The sequence below is a fragment of the Sorghum bicolor genome, chromosome 7 (genome assembly GCF_000003195.3).
Source record: "Sorghum bicolor cultivar BTx623 chromosome 7, Sorghum_bicolor_NCBIv3, whole genome shotgun sequence".
NCBI classification, from domain to species: Eukaryota; Viridiplantae; Streptophyta; class Magnoliopsida; order Poales; family Poaceae; genus Sorghum; species Sorghum bicolor.
This window is the reverse complement of record NC_012876.2, coordinates 40,816,798-40,841,846: the sequence shown is the minus strand read 5'-3', so window position 1 is coordinate 40,841,846 and position 25,049 is coordinate 40,816,798. Positions and strand designations below refer to the sequence as shown.

Genomic DNA, 25,049 nt, shown 5'->3' with positions numbered 1-25,049 from the left:
TTCACATAATGGGAGGGATATAGATTTTTATGGAGTCCTTAAAGAGGTTATTGAGTTGGAATATAATTCTAATTTTTAAGTCCGTCAAACAGTGGTTCTATTTCGATGCGATTGGTTCAACCAAGAAGGCAAGACGAGAGGCCCTCGAGATGACAGTTATTTCAAATTCATCAATGTGCAGTCATTATGGTACAAGACTGATCCTTTCATCTTATCTACTCAATTGAAAAAGATATGTTACCTAGAAGACACAGCTTTAGGTAAAGATTGGCAAGTTGTGAGAAATTTGAAAATAGAAATATTTATGACGTGGCTGAAAAAGATGAGGCCAGTCATGATGTGCATTAGGATGATTATGGTTCTCATACTGAGCATATAGTGCAAGCAAGTGATGATAATGAGGTTAGGGACAATAATCATGGTGGAGAAGCCACTATAATTAAAGGAAATTTACAAGGCCTTTTAAGAAGCAAGAAGCAACCTATAATTCAAGAAGATAGTGAGAATGAGGAGGAAGATGATACGGTACTGCAGTACTATAGTGATGGTGACAATGATAATGATGACATGTACCTCGATGAAGAAGATGGTGAATTCTAGTATGGACTAGTGACATGTCCCTAGACTGCAATACAGTTTTTGTTTGCCGAACATTTGCCTATATTTAATAATTTTTTGGCTTTGTGTAATTTTATTTACTTATTCCTGTGAACTATAGATTCTGAATTATTTCAGCTTGAGTTATTTCTAGCATTCTGAATTGTTTGTGCTTGAACAAGTTGTCACTGATATACAGTGTTTCATAATCTTTAAAACTGCTATCACAAATGGATTCTTATAAACAAGATGTGTCTTTTGTGCAGCAAATAAATTTTCCTTTTGTGGAAGCAACCTGAGTTACCTTTTGTGCATTGGTCATAAAGGTATAGATCATATGTTCAGACCTTTTTTTAGCATATTAAATGATCAGACCTGGGTATCATTGGAGATTAGTAGATTTTTTCAATCAAATTCCATTAAAATCCAGTAATGCAGTTTGAGTAGGAAAAACGTGATGAAGGTGAGTCATTTTCATCAATGAAACACATTACAATTCACAGAAACCCATTGTCATAACACAAGTACTGCATTCACTGAAACTCAACATTACACATCGTAATCCTACTTGCTAATAAAAAACCTCTGTCCTCTTAACTGAAACTGAAACGCAGAGCTACAACTCCTGAGCTCAAATGTTGTTGCCAGCCAACATTCTCACTAGAGCATCATACATCCTGAGTCGGTCGGTCTTCCACATGTGGGCGATCTCCGTGACGAGCCAGCATTCTCACTACAGCATCATTCAGGAGGAGCTCATCAATGTATTGAACTTTCTGGCCAAAGACAAATCTGACTTGACACTCTACAAGGGTCGGACCAAAGGTCGAGCACCTTGAAGGCACCACTTGTGCAAGGTCATGCTGCAGAAGACAGGGGCGCACTAGACATGGCCTGCCTGGGCTGGAGTTGCGCATCCTTGGCATGTGCTGCGCCTCCCGAACTCGAACGAGCATGGAGACGTCCGCGTCTGCAGAGTTAGTGCAGACAGCCACGGGGCCGATGCAGGGCTCGACGATGGAGGCGATGGCATAGCTGGCTCCCAGACTGCGATGGCGCAGTGGGCGGGAAGACGACAATTGCGCAGTGGGCGAGGAGACGGCGACGGTGCGGTAGCCTGGGAGATGGTGGGCAGCGCAGGCCAGAGGCGTGCATGGTGTCGGGTCGAAGGCTACGGCGTAGGGAAAGAAAGGGGACGATGCCGATCTGTTCATACACCAGGACATGTGGACTTGTCACGCTTATGCTTTAGTTTAAGTAAAACTGCGTTACAAATTTACTAAACTCACTAGACTAACACAATGGTAAGGCACATTGAGTTTTACCCTCAGCTCTCGGGTTTGAACCCAGTGAGAGCTAATTTTTTGTTGTTTCTCCATCATTTTTATGTGTTCTATTTTTTATATCTCTATGTTCATTTTTGTACCAGGTTTTTTTAATTAGTATATTATTGCTTAATAACCTCATTGATTATCATACATCCTATTAATTTTTTACATAGTTTTGCACATCATATCAAAGGCATACATGTATAGTACCTAATAACTTAGTGAGACTTGTTCATTTGAAATTTTTATTGAGGAAACTATGATGTTCTATCAATCTATGAACTTTTGTTGGATTAGTGAAGCATAATTGTTAAAATATTTTAATGTCATGATTATACACCAAAGTAAGGTGTCCATCCAAGTTTCTTCATTTTCGTACCCGAGTTAATCTATTGAACCTTGTATCTTTATTAGTTTTACAACAACGGCTAACTACATTGATAGCTACCAAAGGTAATAAGAATATTAAAGATAAATGAGTCTAATCATTAAGGAATATAATGGTAACTAAAAATCTGGCATAAACCATGATGATAGATAACTAAAAATAAAACACAAAAAATGATGGAAAAAAATAGGCCGCCATAGCCTTCGAACCCAGGACCTCTGGATGCCACCTCATTTTGGTGTATAATGATGACTAAAAGTTTCAATTTATTTGGATAAAGTGGTCATGCACCAAAGCACAAAAGGTATGCATGCATGTCTCGGATAAATCCTATAGAATAAATGAGATATGTTCATGATTGTAAGATATGTATACGACCACATTGTCAAAATAATTTGAATATTGTTATGTCATGATCAAACACCAAAGAAATGTGTCCGTGCAAGTTTCAAGATTTTCCTACCTCAGTGAATCTATTGTAGCAAGTATACTTATTAGTTTTGCAACAAACTACTAAATCAATAGCTACAAAAGGTAATATTTTCAAAATAAATAAAGCTAATAATTAAGGAATATTATACTAATTAAAAGTCTACCTAAATCATGATGATACAAAAAATCACTAAAATATAAAACACCAAAATGATGGAAAAAATGGCCGACATAGCCTTTGAATCCAAGACCATGTAATAAAAATCAAAGGGCCTTACCATTGCGCCATCGTAGTGTGTTTGACATTGGTGCAGCAAAATTTTAATTGAACAAATCAGATCCGCCAGGATACCGCAACCGGGAGCGTGGCAAACATTTTCCGTCCTAAAAAATACCACCAAAAATAATTTCATTATCTATCCATCTCCCCCACTCCCGACTCCCACGTGACCATTCTTCCTCTCCACCCCCCACACCCCACAATTCTGCAATCCTAGCTTCCTCGGGCCGAGCTGCGTCGACGGTGAGCTCAATCGCCGCATCCCCCTCTCTCACCTCCCCATCCACCGCCGATGACCACCTAGCCGAGGAGCTCCGTTTTTCCCCTAGCCTCCAGCGTCGTCGAGGAGTCGAGGAGCCCCGTCTACTTCCCCATTGATGCCCGCCATCGATGACTCGAGGAGCTGCATCGACGTCTTGTTCCCCGTTGACGACCAACGCAGACGACTCGACGACGAGCTGCATCCCAGCCTTCTTCCCCATTGACGTCCGTCGCCGACCACCACTAGATCTGCATCCCTGCCACCGACGAGCCCCTGGGCCACGACCAATGATCACAACTAGGCGTCAAGGTACAAAGAAGCCTGCAGAACCAGAACAAGGTAACCATAAATCTTCTCTATTTTATATATTCATGTATTTTTTTTCTTTGTTCTAGTAGTACTTAAACATTGTTGGTCTTCTGGTTGCCTGCATGTCGAACAAGGGCTTCTGTGTTTAGGATCCATCTGTGTGCTTGATAAGGACATGGCTTAGAAAATATTTTGTTGACAATTCAGAGGGGAGAAATTCAACGGTAGATTCAGAGGGGACAAATATCCAATCTGCTAGGTTCTATTTCTAACTGCTAATCAGAGGCATTGCAAACTATCTTGTACAATAGATTCACTTTTCATATAAATAGTCCAGGTCTGTCCTTTGTCAAATTTTTTGAGCTACAGATACTAAATAGATTACATGCCTTTATAAGTTTTAACACAAACAATACTTTTGACCACCATGTTGGGTGTTTACAAAAAGTCTTTGCATGTAAATAATCTATTTGCATTTGGCCACCATGTTTTATGTTAATCTTTGTATTAACAAAGTTGTAGATAACTTGATTATATAGTTGCTATTAAAATATCATGGTAATGGGCCTAGTGCTTTCAGAGTTATAGCCTTAGCAATTCTGAGCTAGGACATGTCTGCTCTCAGCATTTGCAGAGCAGTCTGTGAATTTGGGTCTGTTTGGGCTACCTACTAGTTGATTCAGCATGAGACATGATTAAGAAAGTTGTAGTAAACTTATTAAGCTTTCCAGAAAGTCTTGGTTCATGTCTAGTGGTGCTACAGAACTCCAGTTATGATATTTACAAGTGACTGCTATTTTGCATGTCTGTGAATGATTGTTCTCTAGTGAGCCTAGATAATGCTTGTGTTGTGTGATCATCTGTTTTGGCTAATTGTAATGCATTGCTAGCTGCAGGTGTTAGTCCCCTTACAAGTGATGAATTGTTGTATCTTAGATAGTTGAAAAGGGGTAAGTGTGTGTCTACTTTAGTAGAGAGGTCTGCACGAACTCAGTCAATGAAAGTAATACAATTAAGATTTAATGAATGATTAGGATAGCTATCTCAGTGACCTGGGAATTCCCAATATGCTAAAGTACTTTGCAATTATGGTCCATGAAGCTTTTTTCTATAGTGTCAAAACAGATTTACCATTCCTCTACTACTACCACTTTTTTAACACAGATCAACATGAGATGTAGGTAGGTGTTTGGAAGTAAATGTGCCTATACTTTTCTTTTTAGTTGTATTATTTCTTAGTTTGTTTGATTGATCTAAGTCTAGGATCTGAACTTATGTATGCAAAATCGATGACTACTTAGCACTGTCATGTTTCTTATTTGATTTCTCTGCTATACTCTAGCTGGTGTCTCAAATATTAGGATCAGCAGTAGTCTATTTGATTATCTATTTTATTAAGAATAACATAGTAATGTGGAGGCACTGAAGTCTTATGAAAGTACTTGTGTCTCTTGTCTTCATATACTACCTCTTAGCTATGAATTCACTCCTTCATATACTAACTCTTAGCTATTAGTACTTGTGTCGGTTGTCTGCATATACTATTTTTTATCCAAGCAGCAGGTGATAATATCGTACTGTTGTTACTACTTGACTAGTACTACTACTACTCCTACACACTACTGTTGTGTAGTGGCTGTTGCTACTACTAGTAGTACTTACCTACTATTTTATCGTCTCTTCTCTCTTCTCCTCCCTACACTACTTCTACTACTATCCTCTCTACTATTCTACTACTCTTCTCTCTCTTCTCCTATCAACTCTTCTACACATCTCTACTACTAGTAGTACTAGTTCAAAGTAATGTACAGAACTACAATCTCTATGAAGTACTTCTGTCTCTTTCCTTCATATACAAGTTTGTGTGGTTTATTGGACCTATCAATCACCTCTTATCTCCCTAATCTATTCAGCAGCCACTCCTACTACCTATCTTTTATCTTTCTAGCATCTAGTATTCACTCTTACTTCAAGCCATTTTATTCTCTAATACACACAATTTGCTTCTTCTAGTAAGAACCTCGAAAAAATGCTTATGAGAGAAGGCGAGATGCACAAGTGGCAGCAGTAGAAAAGAGGATGCAAGAACCGGGACTGAAAAATTAGCCAATGATTTAATAATTCTTTACCTGAATCTTCATCAAACAAGGGGAAAAATCAGCAAACAAGAAATCAAGTAGTGAAGATTCTGATTCATCGGAGTATCTCCTTGACAATGATGATCAAGGAGATGGTGATGATGATGACACTGAATCTGATGACCAGCCACAACCCCTAGCAACAAAGGTAAATACTTAAGTTAGTATTCCCTAGAATTATTATAAGTGTTTCCAATGAGTTATTGTGTAGGTGATATGTCATGAGCATGACCAAAGTCTTTTTCTCAGAAACAAATAATGCCTACTTCTCATATTTGTATAATATGAAACTAGCATGCTATGCTTCTACTAACCTTGTACAGTCAATTGACAATCTCAAACTAACAAACTTGTACAATTATTACTATGCTCTCTAAATACAATTCTCACATGTATGACACTTGTTTCTTCCACAGTATCCTCTAGGGTTTACTCCTAATCCTAGAGGCAAAGCTTCAAAGATGAAGAAGACAGGTGACAACATGGCTCTAGGAGGAAGGGCTAGCAAGAGAGTTAGGGCATCTGAAGGATCAGAGGTGCAACCTCCTCAATCACAAACAAGAACATCAAAAAGGCTTCATTTGTTAGGAACACAAGGGAACAATAAAGAAGAAATAGCACAAAGGTCTTCCACAGCTGCAGAAGAAGGCAATACAGCTGGTGTTCAGGACACTACACCTGCAGAGGAAGAAAGTGGAGGTGCTGGTCAAGGCAGTACATGTCATGATGAAGACAATGTACAGGAAGACACTGAAGGCAAGTAAAACTTTGCTTCTCATCAAAATTTGTCATCTCTTTAGCTGAATTGCATGAAACTAAAGCATTTAAATTCAAATTCTATTTTGTAGCTCCTGCACAGCGAGCCCCAAGGGAACCTAGACCCCCACCAAGGGATCATAGCTGGACAGGATGACAAAAGCTATGGGAAAAAGACTGCCCATATCTGTTGCTCAAGGCAAAAGAAGGCCTCATGAACCTGTTCAAGGAGCCAAGTTTGCATCTGAGTCCGGTGTCATTATTTCAGATAAGGTTCCTATCCTACCTCATTGGAAGTTGTACAAGAAAGACGACAAATATTACAAAGATTTTGTGGGAAAGCTCTCTGTAAGTGCCTTACTATTCCTATGTTTGACATGAATATCTTCTCAACCAGAATTGACTAACTAAATATCGAGTTGTCCTATGTCTAGGGGCGCTTGGCCATTAACAGGGAGGATAAGCCAACTGAGGAAGCTTGCACCAATGTGCTACGGTCTGGGGTCCGACAAATGCGGTATTGGCTGAAGAAGAAATACTTCAATGGTGTACCTGCAAATGAGATTCCCACTACTTCTCTAGTTTCATGCATGTCTGATCAAGAGTGGCAGGCCCTGGTTGCAAAGTAGACTAATCCAAAAAAGATGGTATGCGTATCTTGTCATATATTCTATCTCATTGAGTTTCCAGTGGATCTTCTCATTTGAAACCTATGAAATCATCTCACATGTTCATTCTCTTTGAGGAAACAAGTGAAAAGAATAATATTAATCATAGTAGAGTGAAGTATCATCAGACTACCGGTTCTCGCAACTATGTGGCACACTTATATGCATATGTAAGTAAATCTTTCTGTACATAAGATTGACTTTTGTATCATAAGACTCACAAAACTTTGTTATAATGGATTCTCTATGAAACAGAAGCAGAACAGGAACAATGCAGAACCCAACACACAACAAAATGAAGAACTTGATGTGGTGGAGGCCTTCAAGAGCTGCCATACCAGCTCCAAGCATGGTCTCAGTGAACCAACAAGAGAAGCAGTTGTAAGTCCCAACATGTGTTTCAGTGTCCCGTTTTTCTCTTAATTGAATGTCATACTTGTTGGTTATTGAATTAATGGAGCTGGTATGCCTGTGAAATAGAATGTCATACTTGCTGGTTATTTTGTGTCCCAACATGTGTCCCTTTTTTCCATTTTACTTGCTGGTTATTCATACTTGCTGGTTAATCAGTGGCCCAACATGTCATACTTGTTGGTTATTCACTGAATAAGCATGGCTTGGAAAAATGGGAAATAGAATGTCATACTTGCTGAATAATATATTTTTCCCATTTTTTCCATTAATTGAATAATTTATACTTGTGTAGTTGTGCTTCTTCATGACTAGTTTCCTTTATGACTTGGTAGTTTTCTTTATGACTTGTCACTGTTACAATGACCACATCAGTGGAAACAAGTATAGCTTGCCTATAGGTGACTCAAGGCCACACACACACACACACACACACACATATCATGTCAATGCCTAGGAAATAGACAAGTCACATAAATGGTTCGTAGCACCCTCAAAATAGCAAGGCATCCAGCACAAAGGAAATAGGAGATACTCAGGCTAGTGTACCTAGGGCTACAAAGTGCTGGTGAAGCCTAGTGTACCTAGGTCTACAAGGTTGGTAGATTGATCCAGTCCTAAAACTAAGTCAACAAAAATCTAAATTATTTTTCTAAGTAAATGGCTACTTGAAACGGAAGTTCTATTTAATCTATTTTTAATCTATGTTGGCTACTGGGTGACCTTGAATCTTAGAGAAAAAAAAAGGATTTCAGATATAGGAAACCAATATGACAAAGATAGAAGCAAAGTTCAACAGTCTACTTATTCTTCTCTGTCATTGGTAAGAGAATTCTCAGCTGCTGTGAACTTCCTGTCGGAATTATGCAGGATCCTAGAAGGAAAAAGAAAACAAATCCTCCCACTCATCCCATAGTTTAAAAGATGACATCAGCAATGCCAAATACAGCATGATAAACACATGACACACTCCAGCTTCACCTCAGATACAACAGGGAGAATACAGAAGTAAAAAGAACATGTTAGTTACAGTAGAGTTTTTTTAAAAAGAAAAATATATTATTGAATTTCCTGTCTTCTTGAGATACACTTTATACTTGTAATTGCAGCACTATATACATGTGAATCTAGAATGATTGATCATCCCTTATAATCTCAAATTGTTTGAAACATGGCTGAAACATGTGTCCTCATAGAAATATGTTCATTATTGGCTTCAAATTGCAGGCAAACATGGAAGCTTTGAGGACAGAACCTATTGCTGAAGGTGAGACAACAGTATCCAGTGTGCAGTTTGTGTCCTAGGTGCTCTCCAATAATAGCTCAAACATTTTCCTGAGGAGTGTTGGCATCAAAGCAGTGGCATCCTCTGAAGCATCATCATCAAATGAAAGCGAGCTTCGGGAAGAACTGGCAGCTGAAGCTAGGGCTGCTGTACAAACTGAACTCGAGGAGCTCAAGAAGAAAAGTGAAAAAGGTGAGGAAAAGCTGGTGTTGACATTTACTACCGTCATTACTACACCCTACCTCTAGCAACAACACCAGAAATGCACGGTATATAATTAACTTGTCAATTAACAACTAACAACTCTAATATTCCTAAGCATGAAGTAGGTTGTCATCTCTAATTACATTGCTAGGAATTTAATATAGATTCACATGTTCTACTGCAACTAGACAGAGAATAAAAGATATGAATATAATTATAAACTAAATGGGTTCTGCAAATGGACAGATAATTATACCGTTGTAGTATTTTACCTAGGGAAGTATCTAGATTGTCGATTTATATTTATACCATTGGGAGGGCTATGTGTTAAACTATAATCTATTATATTGATAAGAAACTATATAGGATGAATAAATGATATTACCCAAGTCATATAATCTACTCATAACAGGCAGAGGTCACAAGATAAATATGGATAAATAATAGTGATAGCATAATCATCAAGTATCATAATTAAGGATAATCATCAGAGCATCTACTAGTCATAATCATAGTTAGCCAATGGATAAACTAGAGAGTTGGATCTAAGGTAATTCTATAACTACGTCAATGAATAACTATAATTAGTGCAATTACATCATCTAGAAATCATCGTTAAGTCAACCCTATATCATAATCACATGTAAAGAGGCATCAACTAATGAGGGTATTAAGACACAAGGGTCACCTCCTTTGCGACCGCACCCATGCTAGACCTATGTACGGAGGGTGGACTACAGAGGAACCAACGTAGCTGTCACCTAAGCGGACTACCACCTATCCCGGCACGTCAGGGTGCACTCAGAGATAAACAAGATATCTAGACACCACGTCTACATATTGTCTACCATCTACCCAAGGATCGATTAGGTAAACGCTATACGAGCAATTACATGAATTCAATAAGATCAAACCAACTATCCTAGACATATAATTAAAGTAGACAATGACTATTGCAATTAAGAACATATGAATCTATTAAGAATAAAGTCTTCCTAATATATAATTGAATACTATAAAGTAAGAATTAGATCTATTACTGAACTCTTGCGCTCCAGACCGACGCCAGGGGCTTTAGATCCCGATGAAGAACTAGATCACCTCTACTTCTAATCTAACTAACTAGAACTATGAACTAGAAGGCTCTTGATGAACTTGAAGGCGCTTGATACTTAATGGCTTGAGGCCTTGATGAATAATAAATTGGTTGTTCTCTCTAGGGGGGTCTACCCATGTATTCATAGTCCGGTGGGATGTGCATGCGCCGTAGGATCAAACCGACTTAACCAAGGGCCGAGATGCATCAGGAGAGGCGGTGAAGGAAGCTTCTAGAAGAGGGGGGCCAAAACCCTAAGGGGGCGCCGGCCGGTGCTATGGTGGGGCTAGCCCGCCCCACCTGGCAGCCGCCAAGCTCCCAGTTGCTTCGGGTGTCTTCTCCAATCCCTCCTAAGTCTTCCTGTGACGTTTCTCGTGGCACTAGAGTCCTTCTTTTCAGCTTTCTTGAAATTCACCGTAGAAAATACAGAATATATAAAACTCATGGAAATTGTTAGATAAAACCCTAGACTAGTGTGTTTTCATGTTTTCCTTCAGGTCTAAAGTTGTAATAAAAGTTGACGTTATCGACCGTCAACAATTCCCCCAAGCTTACCTTTTGCCAGTCCCTTGGCAAACCAAGTCTAAGCAGTATATGTATTTGGATCAAGAGTTGCTACAATGTTTTCATTCTTTCCAAGTACACATTGTAACAGAACCGTCTAATTTATAAGAATTCAAGTAAATTAGCGACCACGAGAGTAGTCAAACCAATGGACTTGAACCCATATAAACCCGGTAGTCCGACGAAACCTCAAAAGATCTTGATTCAACCAACATACAACCAAGACCGTACATGATCAAGCATCTCCATCACAGATTACAACCATTCATCACAGAACATAGTTTTACACACATCGGAGTTCAATAAGTTATTACAACATAGTTCAGTAGCGGAAGCAAAGTAGTTTTTGAAACAACACACACTTAGTTCAATTAGATGCCAGTTCCATGATCAACCCAACAAAAGCATAACTGAAGATACGAGAGGTGATCTTGCCTGAGATCTACTCATCATCCGCAGCCGGATGGTGACAGTTAGCACAGTACCCATGGTACACGACATCATCTACAACAGGGGTAAATAAAACCCTGAGTACGAGAATGTACTCAGCTAGACTTACCCGTCAGAAACCAGAAATAAAGTGACACCAAGGAGTATGCAAGGCTCATATTTGTGGGCTGGTTTGACTCACATTTTGCATAAAAAGCTTTAGTTTTGAGTAACACATTTATAACATTTTCAGCAGCAAGTTCATTACCCACTAGATTAGCACCTGTTCTAAGCATACACTTGAGTATTAAGCATCACAATAATAATCATATCCGGATTATCACATAGCTATCAACATTCTCATCATAACCATTAAATTTATTTAGTGAGTTCTACGTTGCCGCTGCTCGAGTCAAGTTCTCACTATCCGGGAGAGACGGCGATTCGAATCGATTCCTATCCAGTTGGAGGGGTATTCCTAGCACTCACCCAAGCATACCTCGTGAGGACAGCTCGGATCATCTTTAGCACAACTCCGGACCAATTCGCGAGTCCGTTCAGCGCCGCACCCCCAGGGACTGCCAATTTGCCAGGGTCAGGACTCTAACCTGACACCTCGGTCTTACGCCATTGACTCCCCACACATCCTTGCTATCAACTGGGGTGCGCACTCAAACAGAACGGGGTATCCGGCCTAAGTTGCACTCGTAGGCTTCGCGGTCGGAACGACTTATCTGACCAACTAAGTGTTAGGCATGCGTTCAACATGACAAGAGGACGTACAACGTATCAGTCGTTAAATGACACAGACGGGGATAGGTCCACACCCAAGACCTCCATGCCTTGTTGCTTCACTATCGTCATCCGGCCCGGTCTCATTTCATTATTAGCACATGGTTATCTCCACGATAGCAAATATAGCCAACCGTGATCACGTATCCACCTATCTCTCGCAGGTGACAAGAAATCACCTGGCTTCTACCGAGCTAAGCATGGCTAAGCATTATTTCGATCCTGGACCTAATTAGGTGAGGTATAAGGTGGACAAGGTAGTCATTATGCAGCAAGGTTGTCATATCAACGCCTAACACTTAATGCAACAATACATAACCATAGTTAATTGACAGCTGTACATGATAACAAAAATAGTAGGAGTCTTATAATGCTCCAGGGCTTGCCTTCGATGTAGGTGGAACGACGGTGGTCAGGGCACTCTGGCAAGTCCTCCTCCTCCTAAGCTCCTTCTCCTTGAGGTGGCTCCCTCTGCTGCTCCTCGGGCTCGGGTGGTGCGAATTCCAGGACCGTCACGCCCATGGGTACACCTAAGTATGCATGACAAGGTGATAAATATAGAGAATGCACATAAGATGCAATATATCATGATGATGAGCCAAAGAAACATGTATCAAGGTGCAGACATGATCGCAATCTTCTAAGATTAAGTGAATCATAGATTAATCAAGTAAGTGCATACTTCTTCTCTGGTAGGGAGGCTAACTAGACAAGCTAATCAACCTTAGCTACTCATACTCAACAACTGGTGTTACATTATTGAATGGCTAACAAATTTAGCTTGCTACTGCAGCCACCGCCTTGTTCGTTTGGCTAATAAGCCATGGCATAAAGTACTATTGACTAATTTGTTGTGAGAGAAAAACACTGCTGAATGACTTGTAGATTTAGCTTTAGTTGTACAAAACACTCCCCAATTCCGGTTCACACTCATACTCCCTCCGTCTTAAACTATTTGTCATTTGCGCTTCCGACAAAATATATATTAGAAAATATTAATATTTATGGTACATAATTGATATCATTAGAAACGTCTTTGAATCTAGTTTTTTAATAAATTTATTTAGTGACATAATTGTTGCACGTATTTTCTACAAATTAAGTCAAACATGTAACACAAAAACCGAAAACGACAAATAAATTGGGAGAGGGACTAGATTGTTTTTTAATTTTTGGTGTTACATTTGTTATTTGTTAAGAGTGGTGATCAAACGAAAAGAAAAGATCATTAAAGCATAAGCTACGAGTATAGTAGACCATATCCATCGGTAACCGTAGATTGCATGCACAACACACTTAGGATTTTCATATCTGCACCAGTATCATGTACGTAGAGCTCAAGCTCAGTGGAGTTTACCTTACCAAACGAAAAACATGGTATTAAATGGTGGCAAAAAAAAATCACACTTTATGGTCAAATTTCTTTACAGGACAAAACAACAGTGAACTCTATATCTATGATTTGCAGGCAAAACAACGGGGCAAGGTAAAATCTCGTTACCATTACTCTAAATTATTTCATTACATCCCAATCCCGTGTTCTCCCTGTGAGAACATGTGAAATTGCCCCGAACTCTTCTGCAGAGTCGCAATTGTAAAGTCTGCTAGATACCCTGCTGAAAATCATGACACTTGCTCCAAACAGGACATCATGGTTTAAGTGTTCATTCTCCTTACAAAGCATGGACCGATCAGAGCTGCTGTCAGACTATACAGAAGTGCACAATGCACATCAGATTATAGTCCATCCAGATTTAATCTGCCATTCACATTTCTCTTTGCTCACAGTTCTAGCAAATCAAAGCAGCACACATCACCTCAACTATTCAACCACTCTCTTCCATGGAGAACTTAAAACTCATTCAAGGCGGTCCATCAGGCAGCTTTGTCTTCCTCTTCCGGCCAAGAATGGAAGCCTTTTGCAGTCTCACCCCACCTGCTCTCCATTTCTTGAAACCAGCCATCGATTCTCTAGCAGATTCAAACACTACACAAATACCCAAAAAAAAAAGTTTAGCTGTTGAGGACACATGCCTGACGATGATTACCACAGGAGATGCTTTCATACCTCGAGTTTCTTCTTTTGTAAGCCGTGGAACAAACTTGGGAACTGTCATCATGGAAGAACTGTGGGACTTGCTTAGAACCTCTTTGTACCTACTGGTGAATGCATATCGCAAGAACAGGCCAATGCTCTTGTCACTCACCCTGTAAATGTGAAAACACAGGAAAGTAGCAATATAAAATTATCAGACATTTTTTTATATGGGAGTCTGACTAACAAATCTCCTGAACCATAAGGAGGCACTGATATCCCAATTGAAATGGCTCATTGAGGGAATAAACTACCAATCCTCAAGTAATACAAGAAACTTATCCTATACAGGATTTCACACTAGCATTAAGTCTAAGTTCACGGCTTCAATATAGCAGTATTATAAAAATTGATAGAAAAACACAAAGGACACCAAGGTCTGCCAGATTATGATAATATCATCAACATGTGTGTAAAAAGCTACACCATGTCATGGGTAAAGGAAATACTTAAAATAGCTTGAGGCTTCAAGACTGCCAGAAATATTTAAGCAGTATATATGGGCAACATGGAATAAGTCACTTCAAACTGCAAGTTAGTAGTTAAAACTTGTGGCATCAAGGCATGCTTGTCAGATTATGATGAAATTGTGCATCATGGCGATTCAGCGATGGATCAGTGGTATCAGTGAACTAGTTTCCACCATATAGAACTGAAAGTTGACTGTGCAGAGGGAAAGGGTGGTAACAATGATAAAAACCAGCAGTGAACTCTTCTCCATTATACAGAATCGAACTGACAATAAACTATCATTGAATGGAAAATGCAGCAGATCGGTAGACAACCAAGATAGATATTCCACTATTAATTAATTGCTTTCCAGGATGAAAGGACCATGATTTTGTAAGAAATACAAGCGAAAACATGTCATTGAGGGGAATAGATTGATCTCCATTGAAACAATGGTATTGTTGATGAATTTCGTGCTGTTATCAGCCTGAAAACTCTTTAGTATGGCGCTGAACTGCGTTTGAGCATAGGCAACAAAATAGACAATATGACAGTGCACATCAGATTTGTGGTTTAAAGGAAACAGCCAACAAAGGTGAGAATAATCATCAAGCAACACGAGATAATCTTTATGTTATGACCGGCGTCCAGTATCAAAGGCGCCGGCCCATTAGTGGCTAAAGCCACCTTCGGCCAGGAGTTTAGGTGCAGGAGATAGGGGCTAACAGCCCATATTTATCTTTATTTATTTATTTCCATAATTCAAGAGCAATTAGTCATATATAGGAGTTGTAATATCCGTGGACAGAATTAAGCAAGAGTAATCTAATTACTCGGCTTCCTTTGGGAGCCGGGAGTTTGCCCTAGCCACCGCCTCCGTTCTCTTCTTCCCCACGCGACCACGGCGCCCCGCCGCCATGCCGCGCACTCAGCCTCCAAACACTCGTACAACCTTCGCTCGACCAAGGTAAGGACACAGGTCCGTATCACTTTATAGCCTGAAGTGCTAAGAACCAGAAATGTCTATACATCACAGTGAATTAAAACAAAAGGAGCAGTCATGAAAGATGTGGAACTCCTAAATGGGAGCTGTATGTGCTTGCCAAGCTAAAATACATGACCGACATGTTCTAGAGCGTGGCAAGGGCGGAAGGACCGAGGTGACCAAGGCGGTGATGCCACAGGGTGGATGAAGCAGCAAAGCTGCAACTGTAGGGTGGTGTAGGGTGGCGATGAAGAGATGGTGTAGAGGTCTCGGCTGCTATTGCAACAAGGAGCCAGGCACCCCATCTACTAGTCCTTAACAATAAAAACCCAAAGCGTCAAACTCAATGGAACAATTATTGTCGTGAGTGAACTGACGAAAACAGAAAGCAATTCCACACGAGTGCAGGAGCAACAAGAACAATGCCAAGGCGAAAAGTAGTGTCAGTTGTCGACAAGGTGGAATCAGAGTGAGGTAGATGGGAGAGCAGTATACATCCGTGACAACATGTGAGCGGTAGCACCGGTGTTGAGGACCCTAAAGAGCCATCTGGTTCAGAGTGGCCATGAGGTTAGCCTGATCCCACCTGCCAGCACCCTGCTGTGGTGTGGCAGGCAGCAAAGTCATCGCATCAGCGAACTAGGTGGGAGTGAAGGTGATGTACGCCTATGGGTACGTGCCCTGCTGAGGGCACCATGGCACCTGTGGGTTGCACCACCACTGCTGCAGCGCGCCCCATTGGGTGAAGGACATCCAAGGGCCAGCAGGCAAGGAGGGGCCAAGGTTGCCACCGCCGCCATGGGAACTTTTGAACCACCGCCATGGCCTCTGCCCTACTTGTGGTTGCACCTGCCCTAGCCATTGCTGCCGCTGCTGCCACTGCCACCTCTGCTGTCTTGGTGGCCACATTGGCCGCCACAGCCACCGGTGCCCTAGCCAGAGCCGTTTGTGCAGCACGCTGCCCTAGAAGGAGAGAAGCAGGCGTGGAGTGTTGTCTGAGTGGCGACCTTGCTCCCGTTAGTGAGACAGTTCTTTGAAGAACTTCTTGCAGGTGGTGACGAAGTCGGGAAGCAGATCAGAGTCAACAATGTTGTTGACAATGCTGGAGAAGTGAGGGTTGAGGCCATGCAACAGGTTGATCACGAAGCGCATCAGCGGTGGCCTTCATCTTCTGGTACTACTCGTTGATGGAGAGGTCGCCCTGGGTCATGGAGTAGAACTCGTGGCTGAGGAAGACGGCACGAGGAGCGTTGTTCGCTTGGAAGAGGGACTTGATGGTAGACCAAAACTGTCTGGCCATCTGGTTCAGCACAATGTCTAGGCTAAGAATGTCATCCGCCACGTAGCCGAGCAGAGAGTCAGCAATCACCCAATCCTAATCAGTAGGGTGTGCCACCACCATGCCGTCGATGTGTGCGCAAAGACCTAACTTGCCGCACAGGAAGATGAAGAAGGCCGACCAACGGTTCAAGTTGGGGTGCTTCAACTTGAGGTGAGGGTGACCGATGTGAGCCTTGACAACGATCGTGGCGTAGGGGGCGACGAAGATCACCGCTGTCGTCACTGTCATCGCCTCTGCCATCGAGGTCATCATTGGAAGATGGCGGAGGAGTGCCAGTCCTGGAACTCCACCAGGCAGCTCTGAATCCAGTAACGCAAAGTCGATACCTCGTCGTGGATTACTTCCCAAGTCCTGAGGAACAACGGCGGTCCCCCATCATGTTTAGGCACCGGTTCCGGGATGGCGAGGACCATCTCATCAGGGACCAAGTCCGGGTGTGCACACCAAGCGGCGACAAAGAGTTCGCGCTCATTATCCGCGTCGGGTAGCATCTCCGGGTCGGCAATCTCGGGGTTGGCGAAGGAAGAGGCGAGCAGCCCCTGAGCGGTTTCGATGGAGCGTGCGTGGGAGGGGATCCCCTTGATGGCGACGAGGACCCGGAACCGAAACGACCCGGCGGACGCCGCAATGATCCGGTTCCATCGCCACCAACAAAGCTGGAAGGGGGCTGAGGCCGGCCAATGCGACCCAAGCACCCTGTCAAGGTCCTCCGCTCTTGAGAACCAAACAATGAAGTCGTCCGGCCGCATCCGGCGAACGGTGAAGGCAGCGTCGTTGAGGCCGAAGAGGCCGCGGAGCTAATTCGCGACCATTGCCGGAGTTACAGTCGTCCGTGTGCCGAGCACAAGCGCCAGCAGCGCCAAGGACAGTGAGTCCTCCTCTGCCCGCAGCGCGTCCGTCCGTGGAATAACGACCATACCGAGCAGAGGTGCACTGGCTCGAGAGCGTGGCGAGGCAGGGGTCTCCACGACCCGACGCAACCCGAGGCGATTGCCCACCGACGCCAGCTCCGCCTCGCCCACCAGCGCATCCGTAGCGCCGCCCGCTTCGCCGCTTGCCCCTGGTCGCCCGCAGTGTTTCTTCCGTTAGCGCAGGTCGCTAGGACGCCACCCCCAGCACCTTCGTCGGCTCGCGGGAGATCATCCCAGCCCCCAACGATGGCCGCTCCGGTGTCGGCGGGTCGCAGACTTGCGGGACGGAGGGGTCTCTGTCGGTGGCGGCGGAGCGCGCGGATACAGTAGTCACGACCGAGGCTGCCCTGTGTCGCCGGGTGCCCCGACCAGCCCAGACAGCCTGACCTGGAGAGCGACCACGCTTACCGTCGGGACGGTAGGAGCAACGTGGCCATGGGCAGTCGCGTTCTCGGTGCCCCGACTCCCGACAATTGAAGCATGCCGGGCTGCCTACAGTTCGCACAAACATGATTCGTAGCAAAGAAGTTGAAACACTTACCTACGAGGTCGGCAGGCACCGGGCGCCCCTCCTCCTTAGGTGGCCGCCGCCAACGACGTCGGATGTGAACCTCACAGAATCCGTCGGAGTCCAGCTCCGCGGACAGGTGCGCGGGATGCACCACGACCGACGCCAGGCGCGTTGGTGGCGACTGCAGACGGCTAGACCGACGCGCGTCAGCCATGAAGCCCCCAGAGGCTCCACGGTGCCGCCTCCTGCGTTTGCGGTGGCCGCGGATAGCCTTCCCACGGGCGTGGCACGCCGTGTCGGAGTCGTCGAAGGATGCCTTCGAGTCGGTGAGGTGCACGCACCCAACCGAGGACCCAGAGAAGGGCTCGGCGCCTGGGTTCCCTCAACTAAATTCTATTTTTGCTGGTGCCAAATTCCCTATGAACTACCTAGGTAGTTACATGAATTCTCTCCATTGCGGTGTTATTGGATGCACACTTGGGACTACAGATTGCAGAGAAGACAACACCAAGGTATGACATGCTTCCAATTCTATAGTCTGTACTACTGTTGGATGGCTGTAAGGCGTCGCCTCGCCTTACGCCTTACTCACTTAAGTGTAAGGCGGTAGTTTGTTGGCATGCCTCGCTTTATCGCCTTAAAAACATTGCTTGAGGGTGACCAACGTGAGCCTTGACAATGATCGTGGCGTAGGGGGCGACGAAGATCGGCTACGCCAGCTCCAATCTAGGCATGGACCAAAGCCGTGGGAGCTGATGGTGCCGCTGGAGGCCAAATCCGTCGACATGGCCATGCACGAGGGAGGGATGGTGCTGGAGCACTACTGGCTAGGGTTTGGAGGAGGGGTTGGCGTGGCCGGTACAGTGACGTCGACTACAACATGGCCAGAGAGGAGGGGCGGCGGCGCTGGGAGGAAAAGAGGGGTAGTGATGCCGCCGAAGAAGGGTAGCATCGGAAGAGGTGTGGCCCGGCAAGGGACGGAGCAACAATTTAAGGGAAACCGCGACAGGAAAGGCGCGCGGTTGGTGGCAATGCGGCTAGGGTAGATCGCTCAGCCAGTGACGCTCTAGAGTTTATGGTGAGCCTAGGCCCAAACTCATGATACCATATAGAAAGGTATTGGGGGAATCACTACATACCATTATGGAGGGGGTGCCTTTCATATATACAGCCATGTGTAGGAATAGTACAAGTGGTGATACAAATTAGCATGGTACAATCAGTGTTATCCTAGACGCTAAACGGTGAACAACCCTTTGTTAGCATTTAGATGGTTTAGACAACCGACTAGACGGTTTCAAAGGGTTGCACTATAGCAGTAAATATGCATGTAAAATGATATTTTCATATAAATTTTTAAATACAATTCAAGGTATGAACATAGTTACACAATTTGACATAGACAATAAACAATGATACATACACAGTCATATAGACATCGTTTAAATATCACCAAAATTTTCCAACCTCACAGGAAAGCCCAATTTCACCGAGGCTTTGCCCTGTGTGCCATTAAGAAAGATGGCCACTTCCTCCCTAGCACTAAAAAGTTGGAGCAGACCTGTATGCCATGACACTTTTCTTTTTTTGCCTTCCAAGCCATTCCATCCAATTTTATCTCTAACGTCGTCAAACAGACAGATGAAAGGACAATTTTGCCCTATACTGGGGCCCATTTGTCAGCCACCCAAACCTTTCTCTTCATGTTCTCCCATCGAAGTTGTGCTTCCCGAAGGCAGGCCCCAGCGCGAGCGCGGGGGCAATGGAGGGGCCAGGCACCATGGCGTCCCAAATCGAGAGCACGGGGTCGCGCCGAGGAGAACCGGCGGTGTGGGCTTCTTGAGGCGGTGCACCTTGGGGTCGACCTTGGGCGCGCCCGTGGGCAGCACGGCCGAGATCACGACGAGGCTGCGGCGGCGGTTGAAGTCCTCTTGCACGGAGCGAGGGACGAGGAGGCGCTCGATGTCGTGGATTACCACGTTGGGCCTGAGCACAGCGTCTAGGCGCGTGACAGCAGCGTGTCCGACGCACATGCTGCCACCGACGCCGACAGCCGCGGCGAGCTCGACCTCCTTGCCGGAGAGCGTGGGGTTGGATGCTGCAGGCCATGGCTGCGTGCGCGACTTCTGCTCCCTGCAGACTGCTCTGCATCCTCTGCCGTCGCCGCCGCTGCTCGGAGCTCGATGGTGCCTGTTGCGCCGCCCTCCTTCTCTGCCTCGCCCTCCCTTCTAGTTCCCAGCTAGGTCAATTTGTTGGCTGAGGAAGACAGCGATAGAGGATGAGGGCACATCCTCTGCTCCTTCATGGTTCTGCATCGAGAGCATCCGCTCAAGCGCGAGGGTGGAGCTGCTGCGTGCGCTCGGCGTGGCGGACGAGCGGGAGAGGGATCATCCAGCTCCGACCTGTTCGTGCTCGAGAGTGCAGATGTGTGTGCATTGGGGAAGGATTGGGAGAGAGAGAGAGAGAGAGAGAGGGGGGCATTTTGGACATTTTCTATAGTCGGGTCCACATAGCAGGGCCGGCAAACAGCAGCAATTAGATAGAAGACGAACGAAATGGCTTGGAAGGCAAAAAATAAAGTGTCATGGCATAGAGGTCCGCTCCAACTTTTTAGTGGCATGAAGGGACCATCTTTCTTAATGTCACACAGGAAAAAGCCCCAATTTGACCCACCCAAAAAGTTGGCCTAACACCCAAACTTTCATGGTTTATCACCTAAATGACATTTTAAACGCATGTTTTGGCGTTTACATTCGCTTAGACACCGTTTAATTTAATGCATCGTTTAAACCGTTTTCGACCATTTTGATAGTTTAGACGCGTCTAGCGTTTAGTTCAGTGACTAGGGCCTAAATGGTACGCAAACCCACTATTTAGTGTTTAAAACATGTAGACGGTTGTTTAGACGCGTTTAGGCAAACAATGGGTTCAATAGTAGGCTATACAATTATCCTAATACTTTATTACTCTCAAATTTCTATTACCATGAAAGATGAAGAAGGAATGCCTCAGTAGGGATGACCTATTTTTTTTTAATGCAAAGGGATGACCTATTACTCGTTCGAGGAGACAAACACAAACTTTCACATACTAGGTCATGCTCCCATGATAGTGAGCTTGAACTGCAAAACGCCAACTTTTATAGTTAGCTTAACCTGTTTATATCAATGTTTCACATGACAGTTAGTTGGCATAGAGAGACTGAATGTGTTGACTAGACAAGACATAAATCTATGTGACTGGCAAAAAATCATTTGCACTTCAAACCTAGTCAGGTTACATCGAGTTAGGCCTTGTTTGGCTTTTACCTTAACTTGCCCCAACCAATTTTGGTCAATATGACTGCGTAGTCCTACCCTAAAAGCATATTAACAATCACAACCCTACAGAATTGGATGGAAGGCATACTATGGCAATAAGCACGGGATGGTGGCAGCCATGTCAGCTACAGTGACACCAATGCAGACACATGAGTATTTGATCACAATCAAGAAGAGATAAGTAGATTGGTGCGTTTAGTAAGATAAGGGATTAAATTTGCTTGCTGGTAGTGTGCTAGGTTTGCAGCAACAAAGAAATAAACTCCTCAAAATTTCAGTCAGGTTAAAGACTCCCAACTTCCTGTCATTACTGGGTACAAGCACCATCAGTTGCAGAAGGGTGATCCATTGCCCTTAACCTTTCAGTGCACAATCCGATCCAAGCCTTAAAGCCACTTTCATTGCTAATACGCTCTCCAGTTCCCACCATGGCATATTAGTTTTTTCTTTGATTCCTTAATAAAGGAGATGTCATGGGCTTTTTGGTTTTGGGGTTAGGAAAGAAAAAATAGAAACAGCACACTTGAGAGCTATTTAAGCCATCAACCTATTCTGAACAATTAACAAGCACATCAACTTGAACTTTAAACAATTCAACATGTTTTTGCGAATTCCGAAGGAATTCATTAATGAACACTTTCTTGCTGATGGTCATGAGAACATTAAGACACTGAAAGCAAAGATACTCAAAGAACATTTGTTCAGAGACATGGACTACCGATTCAACCAAACACCCAAGCTGATGATGAAAGGTTGGCAATTCCATTGTACTCATGTATCAGAAATAATTCACCTGTAAGCTTGGCTCAATGAAAATAAAGCATTCAATGTTTCAAAACAAGACTTGGAAAACCGAGAAAACCATGAAATCTATTATATGCATGAATAAAGCAGGGAGGGAAACTTGCAAAGGAACAATCTTGCTTCTTGCATCCTAGCTCATAAAAGTACAGGCAGTAAACCGTCAATGATAAGCATGACTGAAGTGGTGAGGAAACTTACAAAGGAACAATCTTGCATCCTAGCTCATAAAAGTACGGGCAACGAACCCTCAAATCCACACAGGCTGCATCAGCTTGGATCTCCTTCCGAGTTCTGCAGTATTATTCAATACCCAGAATTCAGCCATTCAGAAAAAGTCGAATTCTGGATAACTGTTTGAATTTTCTCGTCAAGACTCACAAAGATTCATGTCTTTAAAAAATTGTCATTAAGTCATTAGAGAAAGATCTGCTAATGTTACTATTTACTATGGAAAACTACAGTAGGCCATTGTTGGTCAATACTCCTTGCTCTCCCATGGTTTCTTATTGCTCCAAGAATTTCTGTGCATGCAGTAATGCCATAACAGAACTGAAGAAACATACTTCTGTGTGAAGCATGGAGGTGGGTTTATTGACACAGCTTGTTCCAGAGACAGCAGCCCATGCGCAAGCCAAAATGGGAGGTCCACCTTGGCACCCTTCTCTACCTGGATATAAAAAGAAACTCAGATCTTCTTTTATACGAGAGAAATATCCCTAGTAGCAATTTTAGTAGAAAGAGTAAAGTTCATCCACAATGCAAAACTTCCAATTCCCACTTTCCCAATTGGGGTTCATGACAAATATTGCAGCCACAACAATAAGAATTAAGAAAAAGTGCAGTGATCCTAATCAGTTTAAACAAGTCAAGGAGTGCATAAGAATCCTCTCAGCAAACTACTGTTCAAGAACTGCACAAATTGCATTCATTAAATATGAGGACATTAGAAGAATTTTCCAACATGTGCACACAGGTCTAGCACTAGAAGCATAGGAGCACAAAATTCACTGGGCAGACACTTACACAGTTACTTTCAGCACCGGGATCTAGCAGGCCAACGCCATTTGCAGTTACTTGGAAAACAACTGAAATAGGCTGCACGCAGAGCCAAAACATATACTCAGCACATATACACAAGCATCATGCACGAAGAGGAGATGAAAGCCTGCATCTAGAATTACCTCATCCTCCATGAGGATGTCATCGATGTCATAGTAACCCGGCATCTGACCAAGAGGGCAGGATCACAACTGCTTACCCCTAATTCTACAGCAGCAATTTGTGTCTTGTCAATGAGTATCAGAAGGTAATTGTTCAAATATAAACACACTGGATACGATGCAACTCGAGCTTTGGGGCGGAAATATCATCTACTACAGGCCGGATCCAGGAATTGAAACCAAAGTAGTCCTAAAAAAATTCATACGCAACACGATAAAATCCGGTAAATGACTATAAAATAAGCAATTTTTTTGCGGTCTGAGTTGCAATTTTTTTCTCCTCATGTTTCTGCAAAAAAAAAAAAACTGCTATATTTGATTTCTTCATGCCTCAACTTCCTAAAAACATATCAACAAATTGATTCAATTTTTGGCACACAATCTTATAGAGTCACAGATCTGGGAGAAAATCAAATCCCTAAACCAATCTGGGAGAAAAAAAACCTGACTCACAAATTCAGCCGGAGTCGGACGCGGGACGCCCTCACGCCCGGACTGGCCGTGGGCCGTGGCCGCTGCCCGCTGGCGCCTGGCAGACTGCCGAGGCCCGAGTGCTCGAGTTCGAGTCGAGTGCCGGCCGTCCGCTGTCGGGGGTCGAGCACTCGAGCGAGCGGACGCGCGAGGGCGGCTGGCCGCGCACGGACTGCGGGAGAAGGCGAGGGTGCGAGGCGAGAAGCTGTGCGCCTGTGCGCGTGCCGCGTGCGGGAGTGGAGGGCAGGGGCGCAGGGCTGGCGGACCGCGGCGGCGGCGCGGCTCCTCCTCGCGCAGTCGTGCTCGCGAGTCGCGAGTCCCCCCTCCAGTCGCGAGTCACGGGAGGAACGGGAGGAACCGAGGAGGGGGGAGAAAGAGGAGTATTGGGCCAAGTTTGTGTGGGCCAAAAGAAGTACTAAATCTTTTGCCTATAGAGTACCCATTGGGCTCGCCACTAGCTATATGTGTCTATTTGGATGGGCTAATTAATTCGTAGCCATACCTTTGCATCAGCTTCTAATTTTAAGACACCACTCCCCGATAGAAGAATATAACAAATTTCGAGCATTACCTTTCTAAGCGCGAGGTGGACGTTGGGACCCGTTCGGATGTCGCCGTCTGGGGCAACTCGACGGCAGCGTCAGGTGTAGCCCGTAGCCGCGTAGGAGACCTAGGCGGCGGGGGGTAATGGAGAACGCCGCTGGTGGCAAACGAGGCGACAGTGGCAGGCAAATCTCGAGGAGCCGAGGGAAGGGGCCGCCGGCGCGAGGATTTGGACGGCAAGACCTGCTAGCGGAGGAACCAGAAGTAGCTGGATGGGGATGGGGAATTTGCCGATTTGGTTTTGGCGGCATTGCTTCCCGCTCAATAGGGTTTGACGGCGGCAAGACCATGTACACGAAGACCATGTACACAAACTTTTTTTGTGACAATAGGGTTTCATTCACTGTTAAGTGCCAGGATTATAATCATCGGTTAGAATAGAAGACACACATGCCGGG

The 25,049-nt window shown here is 44.1% G+C and overlaps 1 protein-coding gene across 2 annotated transcripts; it reads right to left on the bottom strand.

The window, feature by feature from the left end:
• LOC110436963 (DNA replication complex GINS protein PSF3-like) lies at positions 13,320-24,421 on the bottom strand. 2 transcript variants are annotated; one of them, XM_021464816.1, is made up of 7 exons: positions 24,031-24,421; positions 23,539-23,623; positions 23,381-23,452; positions 22,921-23,024; positions 22,556-22,648; positions 14,008-14,147; positions 13,320-13,926 (listed from the first exon to the last, which is right to left on the bottom strand). In XM_021464816.1, the coding sequence occupies exons 2-7, from the start codon at positions 23,581-23,583 to the stop codon at positions 13,802-13,804; spliced, it is 579 nt and encodes a 192-aa protein (XP_021320491.1). In that variant the 5' UTR covers positions 23,584-23,623; positions 24,031-24,421; the 3' UTR covers positions 13,320-13,801. The 2 variants fall into 2 exon arrangements, with proteins under 2 accessions (XP_021320491.1, XP_021320492.1); XM_021464817.1 differs by having other exon boundaries at positions 24,022-24,412.